Source organism: Drosophila virilis, chromosome 5 (genome assembly GCF_030788295.1).
Source record: "Drosophila virilis strain 15010-1051.87 chromosome 5, Dvir_AGI_RSII-ME, whole genome shotgun sequence".
Taxonomy (NCBI): domain Eukaryota; kingdom Metazoa; phylum Arthropoda; class Insecta; order Diptera; family Drosophilidae; genus Drosophila; species Drosophila virilis.
Window position 1 is genome coordinate 1,003,889 of NC_091547.1, and position 22,662 is coordinate 1,026,550.

General features: G+C 36.8%; 2 protein-coding genes across 8 annotated transcripts in view; one reads left to right on the forward strand and one right to left on the reverse strand.

Moving 5' to 3' along the window:
• Positions 1–404: 404 nt before the first annotated feature.
• ZnT41F (Zinc transporter 41F) lies at positions 405–8,961 on the forward strand. 6 transcript variants are annotated; one of them, XM_070209819.1, is made up of 11 exons: positions 405–533; positions 3,276–3,879; positions 4,872–5,009; positions 5,113–5,275; positions 5,439–5,592; positions 6,525–6,764; positions 7,940–8,042; positions 8,115–8,284; positions 8,372–8,442; positions 8,510–8,615; positions 8,672–8,961. In XM_070209819.1, the coding sequence occupies exons 2-11, from the start codon at positions 3,532–3,534 to the stop codon at positions 8,709–8,711; spliced, it is 1,533 nt and encodes a 510-aa protein (XP_070065920.1). In that variant the 5' UTR covers positions 405–533; positions 3,276–3,531; the 3' UTR covers positions 8,712–8,961. The 6 variants fall into 6 exon arrangements, with proteins under 6 accessions (XP_070065920.1, XP_015024294.1, XP_015024295.1 ...); XM_015168808.3 differs by having other exon boundaries at positions 407–1,032; XM_015168809.3 differs by having other exon boundaries at positions 407–912.
• A 3,437-nt stretch (positions 8,962–12,398) lies between these two features.
• The window catches only part of Gp210 (nucleoporin 210), a 67,016-nt gene continuing 56,752 nt past the window's right edge, over positions 12,399–22,662 (reverse strand). For both annotated transcript variants that reach the window (XM_002059314.4, XM_032436304.2), the window contains exons 15-19: positions 19,808–19,960; positions 16,750–16,882; positions 14,976–15,026; positions 13,235–13,315; positions 12,399–13,163 (exon numbers count right to left, since the gene is read on the reverse strand). In XM_002059314.4, coding sequence (XP_002059350.3) covers positions 13,048–13,163; positions 13,235–13,315; positions 14,976–15,026; positions 16,750–16,882; positions 19,808–19,960 — 534 coding nt within the window. In that variant the 3' untranslated portion in view covers positions 12,399–13,047. The remainder of the gene's footprint in view (positions 13,164–13,234; positions 13,316–14,975; positions 15,027–16,749; positions 16,883–19,807; positions 19,961–22,662) is intronic.

A 22,662-nucleotide genomic window follows, 5' to 3' on the forward strand; every position in this document is an offset into this window, starting at 1 on the left:
TATATATGCACAAACTAACAACAACAATGGTGCAAAAAAACAAACACTTTATTTACAAATGTCGAATGCAAACTGCGCGAGGCGACTGATCTTCATTAACAGCGGCGACCCTCAAATTGAGTGAGAGCTTAAAAGCACTCAATTGGAAGAAAACAACACTCACATGTGCTGAGCGTGATGAAGGCTCTGGGATGGGTAAATACATACGTAATCAGCGCCAGCTGCAAGATGACGTATTCACAAATATACATACTTACATTTTTACACACGTATTTGTGGCACCCGGCGCTCACGCTCACGCTCGCACTCACACTCTCTCTCGCTGCTCGCTGTTCGCCCTTTCTCTTTTACTCGTGCGCCTTGGCTGTCGTTCTGTGGCTTTGCCGCTGCCGCCGTCAGTTGAAGTTCATGCGTCGCTGGCGACGAGCGCGTCTGCAACGGTGACAACAAAAGCGCCGTACAAAAAAAAAAACCCACGCCTCGCTAATGATCGCGACAACACGCAAACGCGTAAATCTAATAATATTGCAAAAGTATTCAATAAAAGTATATCGCCAAAGGCGATAATAAGCGTCAAGGAAAACACGGAGAAAAATATAATAACAATAACAAATACATGAAAAGGAACACAATTAAATAACTTACCAAAATAAAATAAAAAAAAAATATACAGCGAATTCACGCCGTGACAAATTTTACACTATAAATGAAAAGCTATTAAAATCGCATTTCCTGATAAAAAAAAAACACATACACACAGAAATAAAAACAATCATAATAATGGTACATTAAAAAACACGTCATTAACGGTGTAAGCACGCGGCGAAACTATACGAAGTACAGAAACAAAAACACAACATAAACAAAAGCAATGTAAATAACTGTGTAAATTGAACCAAAATCACGTGAGAGGTGCGAACTGAGCGGCGCAAACAACTCAATTTACATATTGCTTTTTATCTCTACTACTCGTTGCTCCAGCTGATAACGGCTTAATCGCCCGCTCGTTCATTTGCTCAAGAGAGCTGCACTGTAAGCTCTCTGCTTATGTTAAGCGCATTCTCTCACTCATGCGTTCTCGTTCAACCGGCTTCACGTGCTGCATGCAGCAGCCGGCTAAAGCGCAGCTTCTAAACACAAATCATAACAACAGCAGCAACAGCAACAACAACAACAGCAGCAAACTAGTTCGAAAAATATCGATAGAGCGGCTCATCAACAACAACAAAAACAGAGGCAAAACAAAAACAAAACCTGTTGAGAAGGTCAATGTACAGGCATAACGGCGCAATTGCAATGCAAAGCTGTTGTTGTTGTTTTTGCTTTAGTAATAACCCGCATTAATTAATGATTCAGTAATTCGTAGAAGCATATAAAAAATTGATTGCACACTTCAAATTTAAATCGTTTTATTTTTTAAAAGTAAATAAAACGCGCACAATGCCTAAATTTAGCTGAGACTCTAAAACAAAAGACGTCAATGCAAGACGACGCAAGAATCCCCCTAATGCAATGCCATAAATAAACTGTTTTAAATGGAAAGCGAATGAAAAGCGATTGGAAATGAAATCACAACAAGAGCAACTTAGTCAATTGCCCCCCATCACACACATACACACACACACACACACACCCGACAAATCGAAGGCAACATTTCGCTGTCAACAATAAATTCTTTTCAAATCAGTTTCCTACAACCAGGGGGAGGGGCAGGGAGGACTACCCAAAGTGTGCCAAGCGCACGTACATTTTATCAATACTCAGCGGGCATTAGCTGCTCAAAAGTATCTATATATACATACATATATCTGTAGAGATACGCTTACGTTTAGTCTGTTATATTTTATTGCGCTGACAGCTCATTAAAGAGTTCGGCGACAGCAATTTTCAAGAGTGTTTAAGCTTTTCCGCGCCTTTTCTTTATGTTTAATACACCCGTCTTCGTTTCAATTACCTATAGATCTTACAGTTCGTCTTATCAGCCGTTTATCTAATCTCGAACTTTTCGTTTATCACACGTAAAATTTCCTCAAAAGTCGCCCACTGATTGAAACTGATCGAATCGAGTGCTAATTGTTGCTCAGTAGCTGCCAGAATACGTTCCGAATCAGTGCTCTAGTAAGTGGTTCTCTGCTGTTTGACAAGTTAATCATAGCTCGTCGTCGGCAAGAAGGCAGCTCCATGGGAATTGTAGCGCTTATCGCAACCGAGTTCGAGTTCCAAGTACCCCAAGCGACACACACACACAAACACAGACACACACACACGCGCGCGCGTAATAAATGCGATAAATATGTATAAACATATAAAGCGACATAACTATTATGGTTGATTACACGAGAGCCAGAGGCTCATTAATTCTCCATTGTTGGCAAATAATTTTGGAAAATTCAAAATTATGGTCTATTTGTGCTCTTCATATTTTTGTGATTTAACTTAATAATTCTCATTTGATTTTCTTTAATTTTAAAAATAATTATTGGCCTCTCACAGCTTATTAAAATATACAGACCAATTTCTGTTTTAGCTTATATATATTGTTTTTTTTTTTTCATTTAGAGATTATAAATGCGATCAAAAGCTCAACACGTTTGTTATGTCTTTTAAGATTATTTCCTTTAAAAAAAAAAATCTTTAAGATCATGGCTTTTTAGGCAAACGGATTAAATAAATTCCTAAGAGCACAAAGCGTATGTTTTTTATATGTATACACTGCCCCCAATAGCGAATAGAGCATATTAGCTGCATGTATGTCGACTCACTAGAAAATATAATGGAGAATATATAACAGAGTCTACACATAAACTATGTAAAAAGTCTATTTATAGAGTCTATATATGGACTATATATGTATGTTGCCTATATACATATATATGGAGTACTTTGCGAATCCTTCAAAAATTTTCAGCTAAAACAACTCGAGAACTATTTGCAGCAGCTTTAATTTTTTTGATCTCTTAATACTTTCAACATATAACTTAATTAAAAATTTATTTTGTGGGCCCTTGTAATAAACAAAACTCCTATACGAGATTAATAAGAGTTGTTTAAAAGCTGGCAACAGAATATCTAGCAGTCGTCTTTGACTGCAAACATTTTGGCACATTCTCGAATAGAACTGAGAAACGGAAAAGCATTCATAAACAAAGTAATCACACTCCACATAAACAAAGTAAACTCAAAACAAAAAAAAACAAAAAACAAACAAATACGCACACATATAATCAAATGCACATACATTTACAGAGAACAACGTATATTTGAACAATTTACAGATACGATATATATATAAACACGCAGCCAAACACGCGACTCGCTGAAGCAGCCTATGCCGTTCGCCGGAGTACCCCTAATGACAATAATGATGTGCAGGATGACAATGTACTATAGCTGGAGGATGACAAGCGCCCACTAATTATGATAAATGCCACGTAGATAAGCGATCCGAAAGCACAAAGAACCAAAAGCTCAAATCAAATACACATACACGCACACCATAAACTCGAAGAAAACAGAAAAAAAAAAAAGAAAATGTCAAAATATCAAAAACTCGACAACGCGCTGGCACCCACAATGCACGATGATGATTACGATGAGAGTTTCTCACTTTACGCCGATGATAATCAACAGCAACAGCAGCTGCAACAGCTGCAGCACAATACTGACAGCAACCATTTAAGACTGAACAGCACTCATATGCCAAATGGTAATCCCAAATACCACAACAACAACAACAACAACAACAATAACAACAACAGCAACAACAACAACATGGATTCATTGAGAAGAGCAAGAGCTGATGCTTCGGAGCTGGAGGAGCACACCTGGGAGGTTCCACTGTTGCGCAGCGGCAGCAGCAATAATAGTCGCACCAATTTGGCAAGTGTTCAAAATAAGCTAATATATCTATTAACTTTCGCTTGGCAGAGAATTTGTAACTTTCAAATTACAGCTTAAATCTATTAACTATCGCCTGGCAGAGACATTGGCGATACTGTAGACAGATTATTGCCTATAGCTATATCTCCTAGAAACATACACTCCGTTTAAGTAAAATATTTAATGGTAGTGTAAATTTACCAATCTATATCCCCCTTCGCAAGCGAGCTTGTGGGCATATCCCTACTATTTGCATGTAATAAACAGCAAAAAAAAAAAAAAAACAGTTGTCACATCATTTTTATATATTATTGTAAGAGTAATTTATTGCCTATCGCTTTTCTACCTTCCAAGCGAAACACTTGCCTAAGCCCTAGAACTGTAGCGAGGCACATATAAAGACTATTTTAAGTGCAACTGTAATAATCGATTGATTATCCTTCGCTTTATTAGCCATCCAGAAATATCTTTCCAGTTATCGCAAATGTAACTCACAAGCGATACGCTTTTTTAACTAACAGGCGAAATGATTTTACGTACTACTTCACCATAAAAAATGGTTAAGCAAGAGCAAATGTAGGCATCTTATTATATTTTAAATGCAATCCAATTTCTCTGCCCACAACTCAAAGCTCTACATAACCTCAAATTTCATATTTAAACGCAAAACTCAAAGTATTATTGTCGGGTAATATATATGCTATGCATATATATAAACAATATCAGCGCCGTTAAGCGACCGCAAACGAAGTCTTGGCATTTATATTTGCCGCAATAAGAAACGCTCTGGGCATAAATATCTATAAACTCCACATAACCTCAAATTGTTCAATTAAAGTACTTATTAAGGGCGCTCCGGCGTGTGCCATGAAAATTGCATGCGCCTTGCATGTGGCAGCCATTTATATGCACACACACATACACACACACACACATACACACACATACGGGTTGACATATTTATAAGGCAATTATTACCGTTATGTTTGCAGCACTTGGAACCGAGCGCCGACACTTTTGTCGCCTGCCACAGCGGGCAGCCGGGCTTTGGCGCGAACCTTAAAAGCAAATCGGCGCAGGAGGCGAAATTTAAAATTCTGCTTGCAATTTCGCTCTGTTGCATATTCATGGTAAGCACACACAAACACACACACACACACACACACACACATGCCAGATTTAATTATGATAAATTTCAACTATGTATATATATGTATTTCGGTCGACTGGCAGATCATTGAATTCCTTGGCGGTTATATAGCCGGCAGTCTGGCCATTATGGCCGATGCCGCGCATTTGGCATCTGATTGCATTAGTTTTGTCATCGGGCTGGTGGCCATCTGGCTGGGCGGACGGCCGCCGGACTCACGCATGTCCTTTGGCTACAAACGCTTCGGTAAGTAGCCAATTATGGCCCGACACTATGCTAATGAGTGTGCAACCACTTATAAGGGCCCACTCTTTGGCACAGTAATTGCAATTAAATCCGACTTTTTGTAGATGTTAGTTAGCGCCTAGTCTATTATTTAACCATGTCCCTGTTATTTTCGCTTTCGCAGAGGTCCTCGGTGCCTTGGCCTCCATTCTGGGCATTTGGCTGCTGACAGCGATGCTCGTTATTGTTGCCATCGATCGCATCTACTCACAGAACTTTGAACTCGATGTCAATGTCATGATGTGCATATCGGCCATTGGCATTGCCATTAATATCATGTAAGTAGTTCAATTTATATCAACCTTACTAAAATAAATAAACCAAAAATCAATTTGCACAAAAATTCGAAATTCATTTCGCATAGATATACCAAAGCTTTCATTCATATTTCGATTATATAAGTGGATTTAAAAATGAATGACCCAGATCCTTATAAACTAGTCGAAAGTCGAAATGCCAAAAAAAAAATTGAATACCAACGCTTTTTACGCATTTTCCCAAAGTTTAAGTGGATTTCAAAGCTTTTCAATGATACGTGTAAATTAGTTAAGAACTGACTGCCTAAAAAGATATAAACCACATCTTTTCACGCACTTTCCAAACATGTATGAGAATTTCACAGATGGATAAAGCACGTCTAGCTTTTCAATAAAGCCTCGTCCACATACCAAAACTTTGCCTTACAAAACTTACAGAAATATACATTGATTTTCAATATGAACCAACAAAAAAGTGTCATGAATCACACTTTCGCTAATTATTCTCACTTCTAAGTGAAATTACAAATAATAGAATATATCAGGTTTAAATATTTGCAAAGGCACAAATTAATTAATTTAATGTTAAACAACAACAAAATTATTCTAAGGAAAACTGCTAAAAAATTGCAATTAAAATATTTTCACCTGTATTTCACATGGGTGGATTTCCCAAAATCAGTAAGCCATGTGATAAATAAAGCAAATTGTACTTATTTGAAGAAAAAAAGTGTTCTAAGTGAACTCATGAAAATCAGTCAGCTGTAAGAGCTTTAAATATTTGCACATGCAAAAGTTAATTACTTTAGTGTTAAAGTAGTCGTATATTATGGAGCTAGTGAGGCCCAACCAGCGTAGCTGATCTCTGTAATATTGCAATTTGTCACAGTTGAAATGATTTTCATGCACTTTTAATTAAATATAAATATCAAATGTTTTTCGGTCCCCCGCAGCATGATGTTCGTATTGCATGGCACCTGGTTTATGGGCCCCAATGGCCATGGGCATGGCCACAGCCACAGCCACAGTCATAGCCATAGCCATAGCCATAGCCATAGTCACAGTCATGGACACAGTCATGGATATGGACATGAACATGGGCTGGGCCACGCCCAGCCAATAACAATCAGCGCCAGCGACGAGCCTCATAATGTAGTTATAACAAACGGCTTAAAGCCAATCCAACAAAACGGGTAGGTGTGTGTGTGTAGAAACATATGTATATACCATAATTTATATACTCAAATATATCTGAATCTGTATAGTATATATGTGTATATTATATGTGCATATATTTAGCTTCATATATTGATTCAAATGGCCTGTTGCAATTTTGTGGCCTGCGGTTGAAGCGCTCATGAATTTGTTGTCAAACAAGAGCAAAAATTAATTTTAAAAAAAAATCACGTGGTGGGTAAAAGCGACTAATAGATGCCCCGTAACAGATGCTCTCAAAGGATTTTTTTATATTTATCGTACTATAGAAAGTAGAAGTAGATGAACGTAGATATGAAGCTGAGCTGGTAAAGCAGCTTTTCTATAATTTCTCTTTAAATTAATTTAATTTATTTTTATTCAATTTGAGGTAATTCTGAATTCAATGCAATCATGTAGAGGGTATAAAGTAAATAATAAGATAGATCAGTAAAATTAAAGCAAAGCAATAGAGTACAGTAGAAAGGAAGTTTGTAGAGGATAGAAATCAGTATGGAGTAAGAGTAAAGAGTTGAGCGAAAAACTAATAGCTGAGAAAAAAGAGGAAGAGAGAACTTTAGAATGGGAGAAATTGGTGTAGAGTACAGAAAACACAGTGCGATTAAAACCAATTCCGTTCTAATTAATATTTACACATATTTTAACTGCAGAATTTGTTCTATAAATTCTCTTTAACTGTCTCCCACTCTCTCTCTTTCTCCCTTCCCCTCTGCGCAGCAAGAATTTGTCCTATTAAACATCTGTCCCCAACGAAGGTTATCAAAAGATTTCCCTACTGCATTAATATAGCCAGCACAGATATTGTTTTATGTTCGACTGCCTTTCTAGCCCTTGCTACCAAGTACAGGGTATACCAACAAGAACAACAACTCCATCAACAACAACAGGAAGCGCACAGCAGCTGCTGACTGCAGGCAATTGTTTGTTTGATTACATTTAATTGGAATTTAATTTAGTTGCATGTGCAGAAAGAGAGAGAGAGAGAGAGAGAGAGAGAGAGAGAGGGAGCAAGCGAAAGCTGCATTAGTTATGCCTGATTTGCTGTTATTAATTTGTGCCCCTCAAAATACCTAAAGTTAATATTTGGTTTATATTTACCCCCCATACACTCTTACCCTCCCCTTCCTCCCACTCCACCATCGTGTCCAACCAGCACGGAACGCAATCTGAATCTGCGCGCAGCGATGATTCATGTGATTGGGGATCTGGTGCAGAGCATTGGCGTCTTTCTGGCGGCTATTCTAATCAAATTCTATGTGAGTCGGCTGAGCCTAGTCTAGCAAGAGGTCAAGACCCAAGTCAATTAATCGACTAATTCAATTTTGCAGCCCAGCGCCAAGTACGTGGATCCATTGTGCACGTTGCTCTTCTCGGTAATTGTGATTATGACCACGGTGCAGCTGTTCCGGGAATCTGTCTCCATACTCTTAGATGCGGTGCCGCGCAGCGTCTGTCTGGCGACGCTGCAGCGCGACCTGGCCAGCATTGAGGGTGTCAAGTGAGTGTGGGTCAATGAACCCGACAGACCCAACTATTTAACTACGCTTTTAATTTATGCCCCCAATACTCCATGCCATTTAAACAGATCGGTGCATCATCTAAATGTCTGGCAGCATACGAGCGAACACAATGTGCTGATGGCTCATCTAGTTGTGGGTAAGACACGCACATGAATATCATTATATATATGTATATATGTATTTATTTATATCTTATCGGACAGACCTGCTGAGCGACTCGAATATGGTGCTGGAGCTGGCAACGCAATTGGCCTGCGGCAGCAAGTACAACATCAAACATGCGACCATACAAATCGAACGTTTGACTGAGTAATTCAATTATGAAATTAGCAAATAGCTTAATTAAGTTCTATTATTACCTCTAGACATAAGCGACTACAAAAACAACACCAATATATGTACTGAGCGACCAAAGTCTGTGTGCTGCAGCATTATCAAATGGCACCATTTTATGTGATTATATTTGTATTTGTTATAAGAGCCACGCCCGCGTCTTACCCTAAAATATTTCAAATTGATTTTATGATATTTAGATAAAACGTAATTTTTATGATTTTAAGTTTAATTACTTTATGCCCTAGGCCCAAGAGTTGAGCTAGTATACAAATTGTTTCAAATATTAAGTATACGTAATAAAAATATAACCTTTAAAAGAGCCACAAGTTTTTAAACTTTAGCAAATCTTCAAGGTCTTTAATTAACAACAATTTTTCACGCATTTTCCGAATGTGTAAGTGGATTCGCAAAAACGCTGAAGATTAATATATTAAAAAGAGATTGATTAAAGATACCAACAGTGTGCTTTAAAAAATTTTAATTTTGATTAATAACTAAAAAGTTTTAATGAATAAATTACTTAACATTTTTTCAAATGTTTTCTAGCTGTATATCACGCGTGTACGTGGGTTCTTTGAAAATGTGCAAAGCAAGCGTTTAAAAAATATTAAGTATACGTAATAAGAAATATGCGACATTTTTTGTTTCGATTTTGAGAAATTGCCAGCGCCTACCCAATTTTAATTGCTTATCAAACAAGCAAGAAGCCCTGCAAAGCGCCAACCCATCAAAAATAATTAGAATTTCAATTAGCTGAAGACAATGTAAACATTTTAGTTGTAAAAATCTGCAGGAAAGTCTAAATACATATATATATGCATGCATGTATGTGTGTACAAATTAATTAGAATTCGCAGCATCAGCAAGAGATTTCGCCAAATAAGCTGCGCCATCTTTCGTTAGCAAAAACGCCGTGCACAGTGGTAATTGATGTCTTTATCTTACGCTTCCCATTTTAATTAGAGAGTCACTTTAGAAGAAGCCCAGCCCTCCGCCACCGCACTCAGTAAAAGATGCATTGGGTAAGAAATAAAAAGCCATTTGCAAAATAAAAGGTGAACTGAATTTACATCAAAGCTGATTTGTTATCAGCGCGCGGTGCGTATACTTAATATTTAAGCTGGCCAGCGTATTGTACGTATTATTAAGCACAGTGAGTGGCAAAAGTATATGCAAAGTTGTATATACATGAGTCATGAGAAATGTGTTGAAAAAAGAGCTCAAGAAACGGAATTTTTAATGAAAATAAGAGAGCAATAATATAATAAATAAAAATGCAATATAGTAGACGAAATTACCCGGCGTCTCGCTGGTTACATGAATATATGTATATGGCAGCAGTTGTCACAGATTTTGTAATTATATGTATGCATACTTTTGGCTAGCAGAGTACATTTATACATATACCTAATAATAATATTTTGATGTGCTTAGGGCCCGATTTGCTCAATGAATATTTATTTAGAAGCGTGTTACAAACGAGCGCCTGCAATTGACTTGCATTTATGCATGGGTGTACTATATGCTGATTATACATAATTATTTTTATACTGCTAATTGTTGTTTTAATAATTCATTTCCCAGCTGAAGCACACACACACACAGACAGACACATTCACACGCAGCAGTTGTCGCATATTTGGCATAATTCATATTTTGGACAAACACACAAATCCGATTAGAATATCGCATCTCAATACATTCGGACACTCTCATGCCGCAGCCGGGATTCAATGAACCGGAAATGAGCAAATCAAGCATGGCTGCCACGTACACACACACTCACACACACACACCCACACAGGCATGCATAGTGCCATATAATGTTAACACATGAATGAAGTCGAAGTCTAAGCATCTTAATCAGTCCACACACACACACACACATTCGGCTGCCTAGTTTGAATGATGCCTGTGCATTTGTCAGCCCTTAAGCCGCTTCAAATTGAACAAAACTGCCCGATCCTTGAGCCCTTTTTGCTCCTTTGGGGGCTGCAAAAACACAGTTCAATACGCTCGGACACGATTAAGTTATTTATAATTTATGAAGCTGAGCGTAAAATAAATAAAATACATATATACATATATATATTTATATATTGTTGTATATATAACAAGCTATATTTAGCACGCCGAATTTTAAGTACTCTTGTAGGATTATGGCTTTCGGGTTTTCGGCATGTTAGTGAACGTAACTTGAAAAAGCCGAAAAGATTTCCTTTCAAAGACGCATTCTTTGACGAAATATTTTTATAAAGCTCGATGATATAATTGTTTAATGTACATAAGGCTTGGTTCTTATAAGCTTTTAAATGCATAGTTTGCAGAAGATATTTAGTATTATGTATAAGTTGTTCATACAATAACTCAATTTATATAGTGGTCTCATGTTAATGAAATTCGGCATATAAAAATTAGCATAGTAAAATATATTAATGCCGAGTTGAATCAAGAACTTGGCTATTGATACAGATCTATATATACATATTTTATTTTAACGTTTTTTGAATCATGTCAAAATGTATAATACCCTCTGTAATGAAGTTAAAAAGTCAAATCGAAATGGAAATTTCCATTTCACTGCCAAGGAAATTGCGTTAAAATGATGAAGCTGAAGTGTGTGGCAGGCAGAAAATGCTCAGCTACACACACACACACACGCACACACATATATATATATATACATACACATATATATTGTTAAGGCTTATCCGCACACATGTTAAATTACCGCCAACTGACCGGACCAGGCACGACCATATAAAGTTTAATAAATCAAACCATTCGGAATTGCGCATTAAATATGCAAAAATATCGAACAGGGGCTCAACTAATTTAATTGCTGACCCAATTGCCTGCTGCAGAAGCGCACTTTTGTGTGGCGAGCACAAAAAAGTGGAAAAACTAATTAATAACCGTAAGAACAACAAATGTAAGTTATCAATGGCAGGGGCTGGGTGAGCTGGGCGAACACACTTTCAAGTGCGCCAAGTGCCGAGTACTTGCCCATTTTTTCAAGTGGGCGTGGCGCTGGGGGTGGGGGGAATCACACTTGAAATGCGCAAATGTAAAATTAATGGCATACTTGACTTGATGCTTTTCTAATTAGAAATGCATATAACAAAAATCGTAGCATACATTTCAGCTGCAGCTCAGCTCTAAAAAGCGCTTAAAACTGAGCACTCGTCTACTCAGCTGCCACTTAACACTTCGCCCAAGCAGATACACACACACACACAGAAACACATACAAATACAGCAGTGAAGAATCAGCTAAAGTAATTGAAGTGGCTTTGCACGTGCGCTGCAGCCACTCGCTGAGGAGTTCAGCTAAAGCGAAATCCATCGCGCACAGCAAACTCAACAGAAATTATCTGATTGGGGCTGCTAGAGATGGACGCCAGCTAGAAATGAGCGCGTGACACGAAATGTACACGAAGATTATACTAAGGGCACGACCATATATTATCAGCAAGTATTTCTGATATTTACTTTTTTATCCTAATGTTAAATATAACTTTATATATATTCGGATTGCAAACTTGCATACACATTGTAAACCATGGGAAAAAGTATAAGGTAACGAGAATAAGCACATATATAAATATCATTAAGTATTTTTGGTACTATTTTTTTGTTTAGCATTTTTGGTATTTTAAAACGTCAAAAATGTGCATTGTAAAACTACTATTTTTTTGTTTAGCATTTTTGGTATTTTAAAACGTCAAAAATGTGCATTGCAAAAATATCATAGACATAAGTGTATACAAATCGACATTTAAGCCAATTTGCTCAAATTAGTATTTATTTGTTTATTTTATCCTTATTACAAAACAGTTTTACCTAGTATTTAATATTAAACATGTTGGCAATGATATTCAAAAGCTTTAGCAAAAGGTTTAATAAATAAGATTTTGAGCTGAATCAAATGCATTCAATCAGCAGCTCCTGAAAATTGAAAAATTCTCTCAATACTAACTTTTATTTAATAGCTAAAAAGCTTACAATCCGAGCATTTGTCTTAAATAAGTTATGTACATGTAAAAAACCAGAACAATTGCAAACCTTGCGTGTAACATATTAGTTTATTTTTAACTGCATTCTTTAAGGATTAAGGAAAAGCCGAACTCAAAATTGAAATATGTAATTAAGCGCAAGTAAATTTATCAAATTCAACTCAAAAAACTAATTTAAATGATTTCAATTTAGATTGTCAAAAACAAAAGTTTAAGTGTCCAGTTTTTAAGAGTCAAAGAAATTATCAACACACCCCCAACCTACACACTTTGGCAGTACACTAGATGATATAATTAACCTGAGTTTATCTCTTTCTTTTGTCGTAATTTAACTTAGCAGCTAGTCTAGGAAATCAGTTCGGCAGCACAGCCAAAAATGCAACTAATAACCTAATTGTAACGTCGCAAAATGTCTGATCTATTTGGCGTGTTCAGCTGCGGAACGCCATAGATATAAGACTCGTCCCTAGAGGGAGAACGACCCGCATGTCTTGAATACGAACCATCTGTAAAATATATGCAAATAAATTAGCGAATTAGCGAATGCTTGAGATAGTTAACAGACAAATAAACTGACCACCAATTGAATCATTCCTTGATACATTTTGGGCCGAGCTGTTAGGGGAATATGAAACGCCCTTTCTTTTTTGCTGAAATGCTGCGAAAAGATAAAGATGAAGAAAATTAGAGCACTTCACAAGCAAGTATGTCACACCTTGAAACAATATTAAAGTTAAATTCTGGACTATGTTTCGAGCAGGGCGTAAACGGGCCGCGTTGTGGGCGAGATTCAAACCAGCCCAGGAGACTTTAGTTAAGGTAATTAGTAAAGCGGTCTTGGAGCATGAAAAATGAGCATGAAGGCCAACAAAAACGGCAAACAGCAAACAATTTTGGTAACACAAAACACACACAACAAATAATTTAGCTATTAAAATTAGTGTAAAAATTACGTGCGGACGGCCGCGAAAGAAACGTGGCACGAGATGCGGAAAATTTTGCCTGGCCTGGACACCGTGGGCAACTTGCTGAGCTCGCCAATTGCTCATTAGACGGGCAGGAGCTGGGGCAGCAGCGGACACAAATCTTAAGTAATTAGACTAATTTTGTAATTAAGGTAATTTGACTGCTGGCAAGTTGTGGCCCAATGCTGATAAAATGCTAAAGAAACGCGGCACACGGGCTTATCGTAACAAATAACAACAACAAACCATGAACGAGCGCAAAAACGGACAATTTAAAAGCTACCTGCAACCTTTAAAGTGTATGCTAAACTTCATGTTTAGCTAAAGCTATTTCGGACAGCTACAAATGCAAGGAAAACGATTACAAAACATGAACGGGCGTCAAAACAGATAATTTAAAAGCTACCTGCAAGCTCTTAAGTGCATGTTAACGGTCATGTTAAGACATCATGCAATTTCGGACAGCTACAAATGGATTTTTTGGCAATATAAACAACTATGAAACAATAACGGGCGCAAATTGTGAAATTTACCATTTAAATGTAAGCTTTAAAGTGCATGTTAAGAATCATGTTAAGCCCTAATGTAATTCGGACACCTCATTTTACTACAACTCACATAACAAACTATGAATGAGAGCAAAATCGGAACATTTAGAAGCTACTTGAAAACTTTAAAGTGCATGCTTAAGTACATGACAAGGCTTTAATGTAATATATTGCAAACGGCGACATTTAGCAGTGTGATTTCTGCTTTGACTGAGTTGCTGCTGTGTTGCCAGGATTTTGATTGCGTTTTAAATCCAATTGATTTGCAAAAAGGCATGCGAGCTTGTTATTTATGCCCAGCCAATAGGCTGGATTAGCATGCAGGCTTTGGCAATGGGGTCAGCTGTACACTTGGCCTGCAGAGGAGCAGTAACAGCAAGAGCAGCAGCAGCGGAGTATCGTTAACGAGTATCGAGTATTTATAGCACTCTCAAGTGAATACAATTTGCAATCAGATCACGCCCAACGGAGCCGCCCTGCAGCAAAAAACTAAAGCCGATAGAGACAAACACAGACGGTATAGAAAAAGAAGAAAAATCATACTAAAAACAGGAATATAGTAAGAGCAGAAAAAGCAGCTGAAAAATCAAAGTTTAAGTCATAAATAAGAAATTTTTGTGCCCCCAACTGATGATGATGATAGTGCAAAGACTGCGGCCTGTTATCGCTACCCACAAAACTTTTTGGTATTCATGCACGAAATGACTAAAAACTTAAAACTAATAGAGAGAAGTGTAGCAAAAGTTGTGGCACAGCCTCGGGTGCTGCTGCTGATGCTGCACTCAAAATTATTAATTAAACTTACCCTCGGAGTTGACTTGCGTGACGCCCTGCGTCTGGAAGAAGGATATGTATACTGCAAAGATAGAGAGAGAGTGTGTGAGCGGAAAGAAATAAAATATCCTGCAGGCAATAGATATATATATATATATATATATATATGGAGTATATGTATGATGGTATATGTAGCTTGCAATTAATCAAGTTGCAAGCTACAAGCTGCACGTTGCACGTTGCAAGGCGCTGTTGTTGATGCTTTCTTTTTTTTTTATGCGTGTGTCTACGCAGAGCTTCAGGTGGAGGCCGCGCAGGAGGCCGGGGGCGTGGACCCTAATGCCAAACGAAAAGTTGCTGCTTATCAGTTTTGCGGTTGGCAAGCGAACAAGGTAAACCCTAGTTAAGTTTTGTTTAGCTACAGTTACCTTCACTTCTTCTTTCCTTCATTTTTTGTCTTTTTTTTCTTTATTGGGTGTAAAGTGTTTTCGTACCGATAAGAGGCATCGTGCCACGGCCAAACGCATAGACAACATTGAAAAATGGCAAACACGAGCGCCCAAAAAGCAAAACTTTTGCCACAGCCAGCGGACAGGACTACAGGACAACAGGACACGAGTTCATTCGGTCTGCAGCTGCGTGTAAAAATGCAAGAAACTGGCAAAAGTTTAACGAAGCGTTGTCCTAAAACGCAGCTCCCATGAAGCGTCACTAAAAAGGACTGCGTCAAAGGATAACGCCAAGGACTTAAGCTGCAGCACAGGTAAAAAATGAAAAGAGAAAATAAAACAAACACGAATAACTATTGCTGACACGTCGAAGATTGAATACCCTTTAAGGCAGATGGCTTGGCACAGTTTTTATAGAAGACCTTTATTCGCGCCTGATTTTTTATATAGAAGCTCTATTATATATATTATATTATATATAGGTACATAAGAGAAATGGTAAAGTTGTAGGTATCTTAAAAACTTAACGTTTTCCTTACAAAAATCGATTTCTCGACTAAGTCTTCCTACAGCAGCTATACATATATATGTATATACCTTTATGTATATATATACTGATTCTCTCTACGGCAGCTATATGACATGATATCATATATGATATATGATATATGATATATGATATATGATATATGATATATGATATATGATATATGATATATGATATATGATATATGATATATGATATATGATATATGATATATGATATATGATATATGATATATGATATATGATATATGATATATGATATATGATATATGATATATGATATCATATATCATATATGATATATGATATATGATATATGATATATGATATATGATATATAATCTGATGATATGATATGAATTGAAATTATATGATATATGATATGATATGACATGATATGAGGTGATACACTATGATATGAGGTGATATGATATAGTTTAAATTATGAAATCTGATATGATATGATATACGTTATGAAATCGGAGCTGACATTTCCTCTATGTTACAAATCTCGTAATCAAATTAATATTCCTCGTTTTAAGAGTATACAGTAAAGCAGCTTCTCTGCGCGCTGGGGTTTATTAAAGATTCATGGAATTTGCGATTAACTGCAAACAACAACAACAACGAGAACAACGACAAGAACAACTCGCTCAACACTGTCAGGGTCACAGGAGCAGCACTTATGATTTATGAGCCTTTCGACCGTTTTTTACCTGGCTGCATGATTTATGCACCAATTGAATATATTAATATATGAATTTACTTAGCTTAGACTTAGCATAGCATAGAGAACAAGGGGATACTTACTCCATATCGAGACGATGACAATGAATGTTGTTGTCAGTATAAAGCCCAGATTGTCCATTAGATGCTGGAAGAGCGGTCCGCCCGTTCGGCCCGTGCACTTCTCCACCATGCTGGTGTCAGCCACAATGGGCACCTGTAATGATAATAAGCAAACATAAGGGTTAACATAGCATAGGAGAGATAGAGAGAGCGAGAGAGCGAGAGAGAGAGAGAGAGAGAGAGAGAAAGGGAGAGATTTATGAAGAAACAGCAAATGCGAAAGAGTAGGATACGAGTCGCCAAAAAAAACAAACAATCGTAAAAATCAAAACGAACGCACCAAAATCAATTATAAGCAATGCCAAAAGTTTTGCCAATCGAGCAACTGCAACTGCAGCTGAAATGGCTTTCCTTACTGCAACTGCAACTGCAATTGGGCAATCAATTCACATTCATAGCTGGTACTTGTCATTTCGAATATTTTTCTTAAGCAACTTGCATCCTTAGGCCATGACCGCAAGAGGTTAGCAAGAAATTTAAATTCAGTTGAAAGTAGCTTTTAAGTACAAAGAGTGCCCTAGTTGGATGTGTACGGCTAGGAGATGCCCTGTGACCAAAGCCAAGCTACCCTAACAAAAAGTCTAGCAAGACGCACACAGTCATTTGCTTAACGAGTGGCTGTGCTTCTTCCTTCCTTTCCCCAACTCTATATATGATAGATGATGTCTTGGTTAACTCGGGTATGTATAGCGCGATCTTTTTGAAATTTTCATTGCTTAAATATGGCATAAAATAGTATGCGCATACCAAAGCACAAGAGTCTATCCTTAAGAGTGTGCTTCCAGTTCTAGGGGGAATGGGGGAAGCTATTAAAAAAGGGAAATATTACTAAACTGTATTACTAGGCAAGTGGGTGCATACCAAGTTGGATTTATCTAGCTCGTAGTATTCTCGAGTTATGCTTAAAAACATTCTTTAAATTTAACTTTCAACATTTTTATGACTATGGGAGAAGATGTCGGTGTAAAAAAAGATACGCTACTGTATATGATATTCTTGATCCATATATTGTATAAGAAAGTATAAACATTAAATCTCAAATCTCTAGCTTTTGTAGTCTCCGAGATCGACTTGCTCATATAGACGACTACTGACAAACTCATTTAAATAACTTTTCAATCAACTTTAGCTATTGCTAAAGTCTGAACTACAGTCTCAAAAGTTATTCCACTGCGCAATTAAAAGCGCATTTTATAAGATTTGCGCATTTCGTTTAGCAAATCCAACATTTCAAGCGTTTACAAAGCCGAGCCGCATTCGTGATGGCGGCTTTTGGGGCTAATAAATGAGGATGTGCAGCTTGTGGGACGGCGAACAAGCGATCGACTTATGGAACTGAATTTATTGACATGATGTGCGTGTGTGTCGTTGGATGAACACACCACAGATGACACAATAGCCATAAGACAGGAGAAGCTGGAGCTGAAGCTGGCTGGCACACACATACTTAACGACTTTTCCTTTGTTTATGTGCAGCTGTATGCGAGATAGCGTTTATAGATGAACCCATGGCCAATGGGGAATAAAGCTGCCCGTCTGCCAGCAGAAATTTATGCCATTCGACTGGGGTTGGGGGGGGTTTTTTGGGACCCGTGCTTGGACATGGAATGGAGCTGCCTGAGCAAGATATACGCCATTTTGCTGTTGCCGGACATCTGACCAATTCGGCTGTTGTATATAAACGAAACTTATTTATGCAATTCCGGTTTATATGTACCGCACAATTTGTTGTTGCTGCTGTTGTCGTTGTACTTTTATTTTTTGGCTACTTGCTGCCCTTTTGGCCGCCTTGAATGCAACAACTGCAGCAACTGTCGGCCACAACGTGCACAGGAAGTTAAATTGCGGGCGAGCAGGGGCACAGGAAATGGTGAAAACTTTAGCAACAAATTGATACGCGCCTCCACGTTGCAGCAGGCGCCAGCTCGGCAGCGGGAGGAATTGGGTTGCGTTCGCTATCAGTCTGTTTGCACTATCTAATGGCATCAGGTAACCAATGAAAAATGCCAATGGCAGCGTATTTACATTTGCGCTTACTGCTGCTGCCGCTGCTGCAACGCGCAAAATAAACAAAAATTTGAACGAAATTGAAAATGCAGCCGAATATGTACACAAAATGTTGCATTTGAAATGTTGATTTTTTTCCACCTGTGAAATATTACAGAATAACGTGCCGCAACTGAATAAAAACAACAACAATAACAAACTACAACAAAAATCCAAACAAAAATAAGGGAAGCATTTTTAGTAACTAGTTAGAGTGTTTTAGTCGACAAGCTGTACCCAGCTATTATACCCTGTACACACATGCGCGCCAATTTGTGGATGGACTTTCACTTTTTATTGGCCATAAAACGAATCTTAAGAGGCATTAGTTGGGTTTAAAAACAGCTGATTCCTGATCCGAACAGTGGCGGTGAGCGCATTTCTCAAATAAACAAATTAGTTCTACAATAACTTTCGCTCAATCCCTGGCAAGCTTTCAGGTCTTAAACCTGTGCTTATATGCCAAATTCAATCAAAAATAACAAAAAATATATCTTGGTTTCCTTTTTGTCATATTAAGTACTTAATTGGGTGGCTCTAAAACCATTCAGTCTCAATTATGAAAAAAAAAAGAAGAGGCAGATAATAGAAGAGACACCGAATTTTAATTGGCCAGAAGAAGAACCCAGTAGAGTCGATTTCAACCTTAATAAACTTATAAGTAAATATTACACCAAGCGTAATTCTGCGATTAAATAAAGTAAACGCTGAAATGCTTTTTAATACATGCTTACAGTCTGCACAAAAGAAAATCGCCTACCTTTGCTCAACTAGAGCACAGTCACTTTTACTTTTCAATACATTTACAGGGTATACAAAATTGAAGCCCAATTATGTATATTTTAGTACTCAAATTCTTGGAACATAAAAAATATGACAGTAAATTCAATTTAAAAGCTTGGCAACTAGTTGGCTGACAATTTTCAAGCTAGCCAGTTTTGAAGGCAAAAATAAAATGGGAAAGAAAACCTACCTCAACGCTCTGATTTGTTTCCGGCGAGTGCACCAGCACATAGAAGTGCTCATCCAGTGGAAAATCTTTAAAGAAGCGCACACGATATTTGCTCAAGCCATGCGCATGCTCAATCAATTCAATGGCAAAGTATTTCGAGTCCGAGGGCTTGACCTGCAAGTGATACGAGATAAGATATATGGAAAAAACAATTTAATTAAATTTTGTAACTGAAAATGTTTGTGCTGCTGTTATTATTCAGAAGCTACATAAATGATTTACGATATATGTATATACTTTTTGACAAAGCCAAAAATTGCAGCAAAAGCCGCACAGCACTTGCTGCAAAGGCTCATTAGCAGCAAGAAACAACTGCAATTGATAGCGGGAGTATAAAAGGTTGTAGGTGTGTGTGTTAATGGTTTTGTGTGTGTGTGTGTGTGTGTGTGTTATGTTGCAGCAACGGCAACTGCTTGCAACATTTGCAATTTCCTTGAAACACAAAGAACAATTTTCGAATTAAATGTTCATATTTGGATATGTGTGTGTGTGTGTGCGGCAAAGTCTCAACGTGTTGCAAATTCATTTAATTAAAACCGAAATGCATTTGTGTCACAATACAAGCACACACACACACCACGTCAAGCTGTGTGTTCGTGTGTATTTTTAAGTGTTTGTCAAATATGTTGTTGATTTTTATGCCAGTTGAGGAAAATGGTTGATTTGAAATTGCAATTTTCTCACATTGTCGCCTGACAATCTTCTGATGGCATTTTATTTGCCAAATAGGCAACTGCATACAACAATAGAATATATATATGTATGTATACATATATATATATATATATATACACATCTGCATACATTGAAGCTCAAATATTTTTAACAATATTTTATGGGCAATAATTTTGAAAGCTTGCTAATTGATTAGCTAGTTTGATGCGATTTGCAATTGGTTTTAGTTTCACTAATATTTGCAATTGCCAAAAAAAAGTTCATTAAAAAAAAATACAAATTCCAAATTCAATTGGCACAAATAATTGGCCAAAAATGTGAAACAATTGATGCAATTGGAAGAATGTGTGATTCGAATTAAAACACAGAAAAATCAATAAATAAACCACATAAATAAGCAACTAATTTGCGAAAAAGAGTATCGACTACTTGATGCTCATGAACAAAACATTTTATTAAAATTTGCTTGACAATTTCATAGAATATCATAGATTGAGCTTTTTATTTTAATTTATATTATTTATTAATTTTCCATACTTTCATTTGTTACACATGATAGTCGTACATGCCCTATTAGTCTAGTTGTTTATCATTTATGTTTGCAAAATTAATGCGTACAAATGAAAAACAAGTTATTATTGCAACGGAAGTGCACGGATGTATATTTATATATATATATATATATATATATTGATATATTGATATTTAAGAATCAAGAAGAATGGAAACATGTTGGCTCGACTGAAAGTGAGCCTGTTAGCATTGCAGATAAGTCTGACTTTTACTGCATATACTCTGTAAAACAAAAACTGAAATAATTTGCCAGAATTTAAAGCACATGAGTCATACACGTTTTTGATCCAGACTAAAATAAACTCTAGTTAGAGCCTTGCATTCCAATTTATTTAAATTGTTCTTCCCCGTAAACTCTTTGCCAAATTGTAATCATATTTAAGCTTTAAAGATCAAGAAAATCTTTCTGCTCAGCAGACAGATATACTTAAAGCATGTGAGTCATGCATGTGCCTGAACTAGTTTCAAAAAGCACTAGTTCGACCCTTGTATTTCCCATTTTTTCGTTATTTGTCATTAGTTAGTTAATGCCTGTATTAACATGACCCAAAAGCTGCTACCCTTCAGCTGCAGTCTCTGCTTACAGGGCATTAAAAAACAGATATATCTACAACAATATTAATGTGTAATAATAATACTTGAAAAGGAGAAAAAATATACAACATATACGGCAACATTGTTAATAAACGGAAACACAAGCATATCAACAGCAGCAACAGCAGCAAAAACAATTCATATTAGCCCATTGATAATACACGAAGTGTATTTAATAATTAATTGAAAATTATGCAGACCAATGCACTTTTTAACCAGCGCGACCAAAAAAGGTCGCACATGCAAATTATATACAGTTGTAAGCCTTATGCCCATTAATATGTAAATAAATGTGTATATATATAAATATATAGCACATTATATAAGTAAACGATATGCGGTGCGAGGGCTGTCTGTTGTTAAATGTGAATTTTAATAAAAAATTGCCAAGTGCACTGAAATTGACAGCCGCATAATTTGCCTTTTTGTTGGTCGTCTGCAGCAACTTTAAATGATTAATTGTTGATGAACAACAAGAGAAACAAAATAAATGTGTAATGCACAACGACTTTGGTTAATATACTAACATATTAAAAAAGAAAATATAGTTAGCTACTAAAAATAAGCACTTGGCTACAGAATCTTGGGTAAAATAATCTATTTACATAACACAATTAATGTCTGTAATAATTTATATATAGGAATAAAATACTCTGTATTTTTCAAGAGTTCATGTGTAATGAGTTAACGATAAAGAAGCAAGCAAAGCTGTTCATGCATGAACTTAATTTCTTGCATTCATATGCCATCTATATGCTATAGTATTTCGATTCTGCAGATTACAGCATATGTAATGCCTATTCCAAAATGATAGTAAGTATTAAAGCATATGGACTTATGAGGAACAAAGCTGTCGCCATTAAAGCCATCTATTGCAACGCATAACAAAATGTTAATAGCCGCTACGGTAGTGTATAAAAGTACTACAGGATAAGTTAAGCATTTAAGAGCTTGGCTTGAGTCCTACTTATAAT

Bases quoted from the DNA above. Each gene is read 5' to 3' on its own strand.
- ZnT41F (XM_070209819.1), top strand. From the start codon at position 3,532: ATGTCAAAATATCAAAAACTCGACAACGCGCTGGCACCCACAATGCAC. The intron at 3,880-4,871 runs GCAAGTGTTCAA...TTATGTTTGCAG, and splicing joins ATAATAGTCGCACCAATTTG to CACTTGGAACCGAGCGCCGA. The intron at 5,010-5,112 runs GTAAGCACACAC...GTCGACTGGCAG, and splicing joins CGCTCTGTTGCATATTCATG to ATCATTGAATTCCTTGGCGG.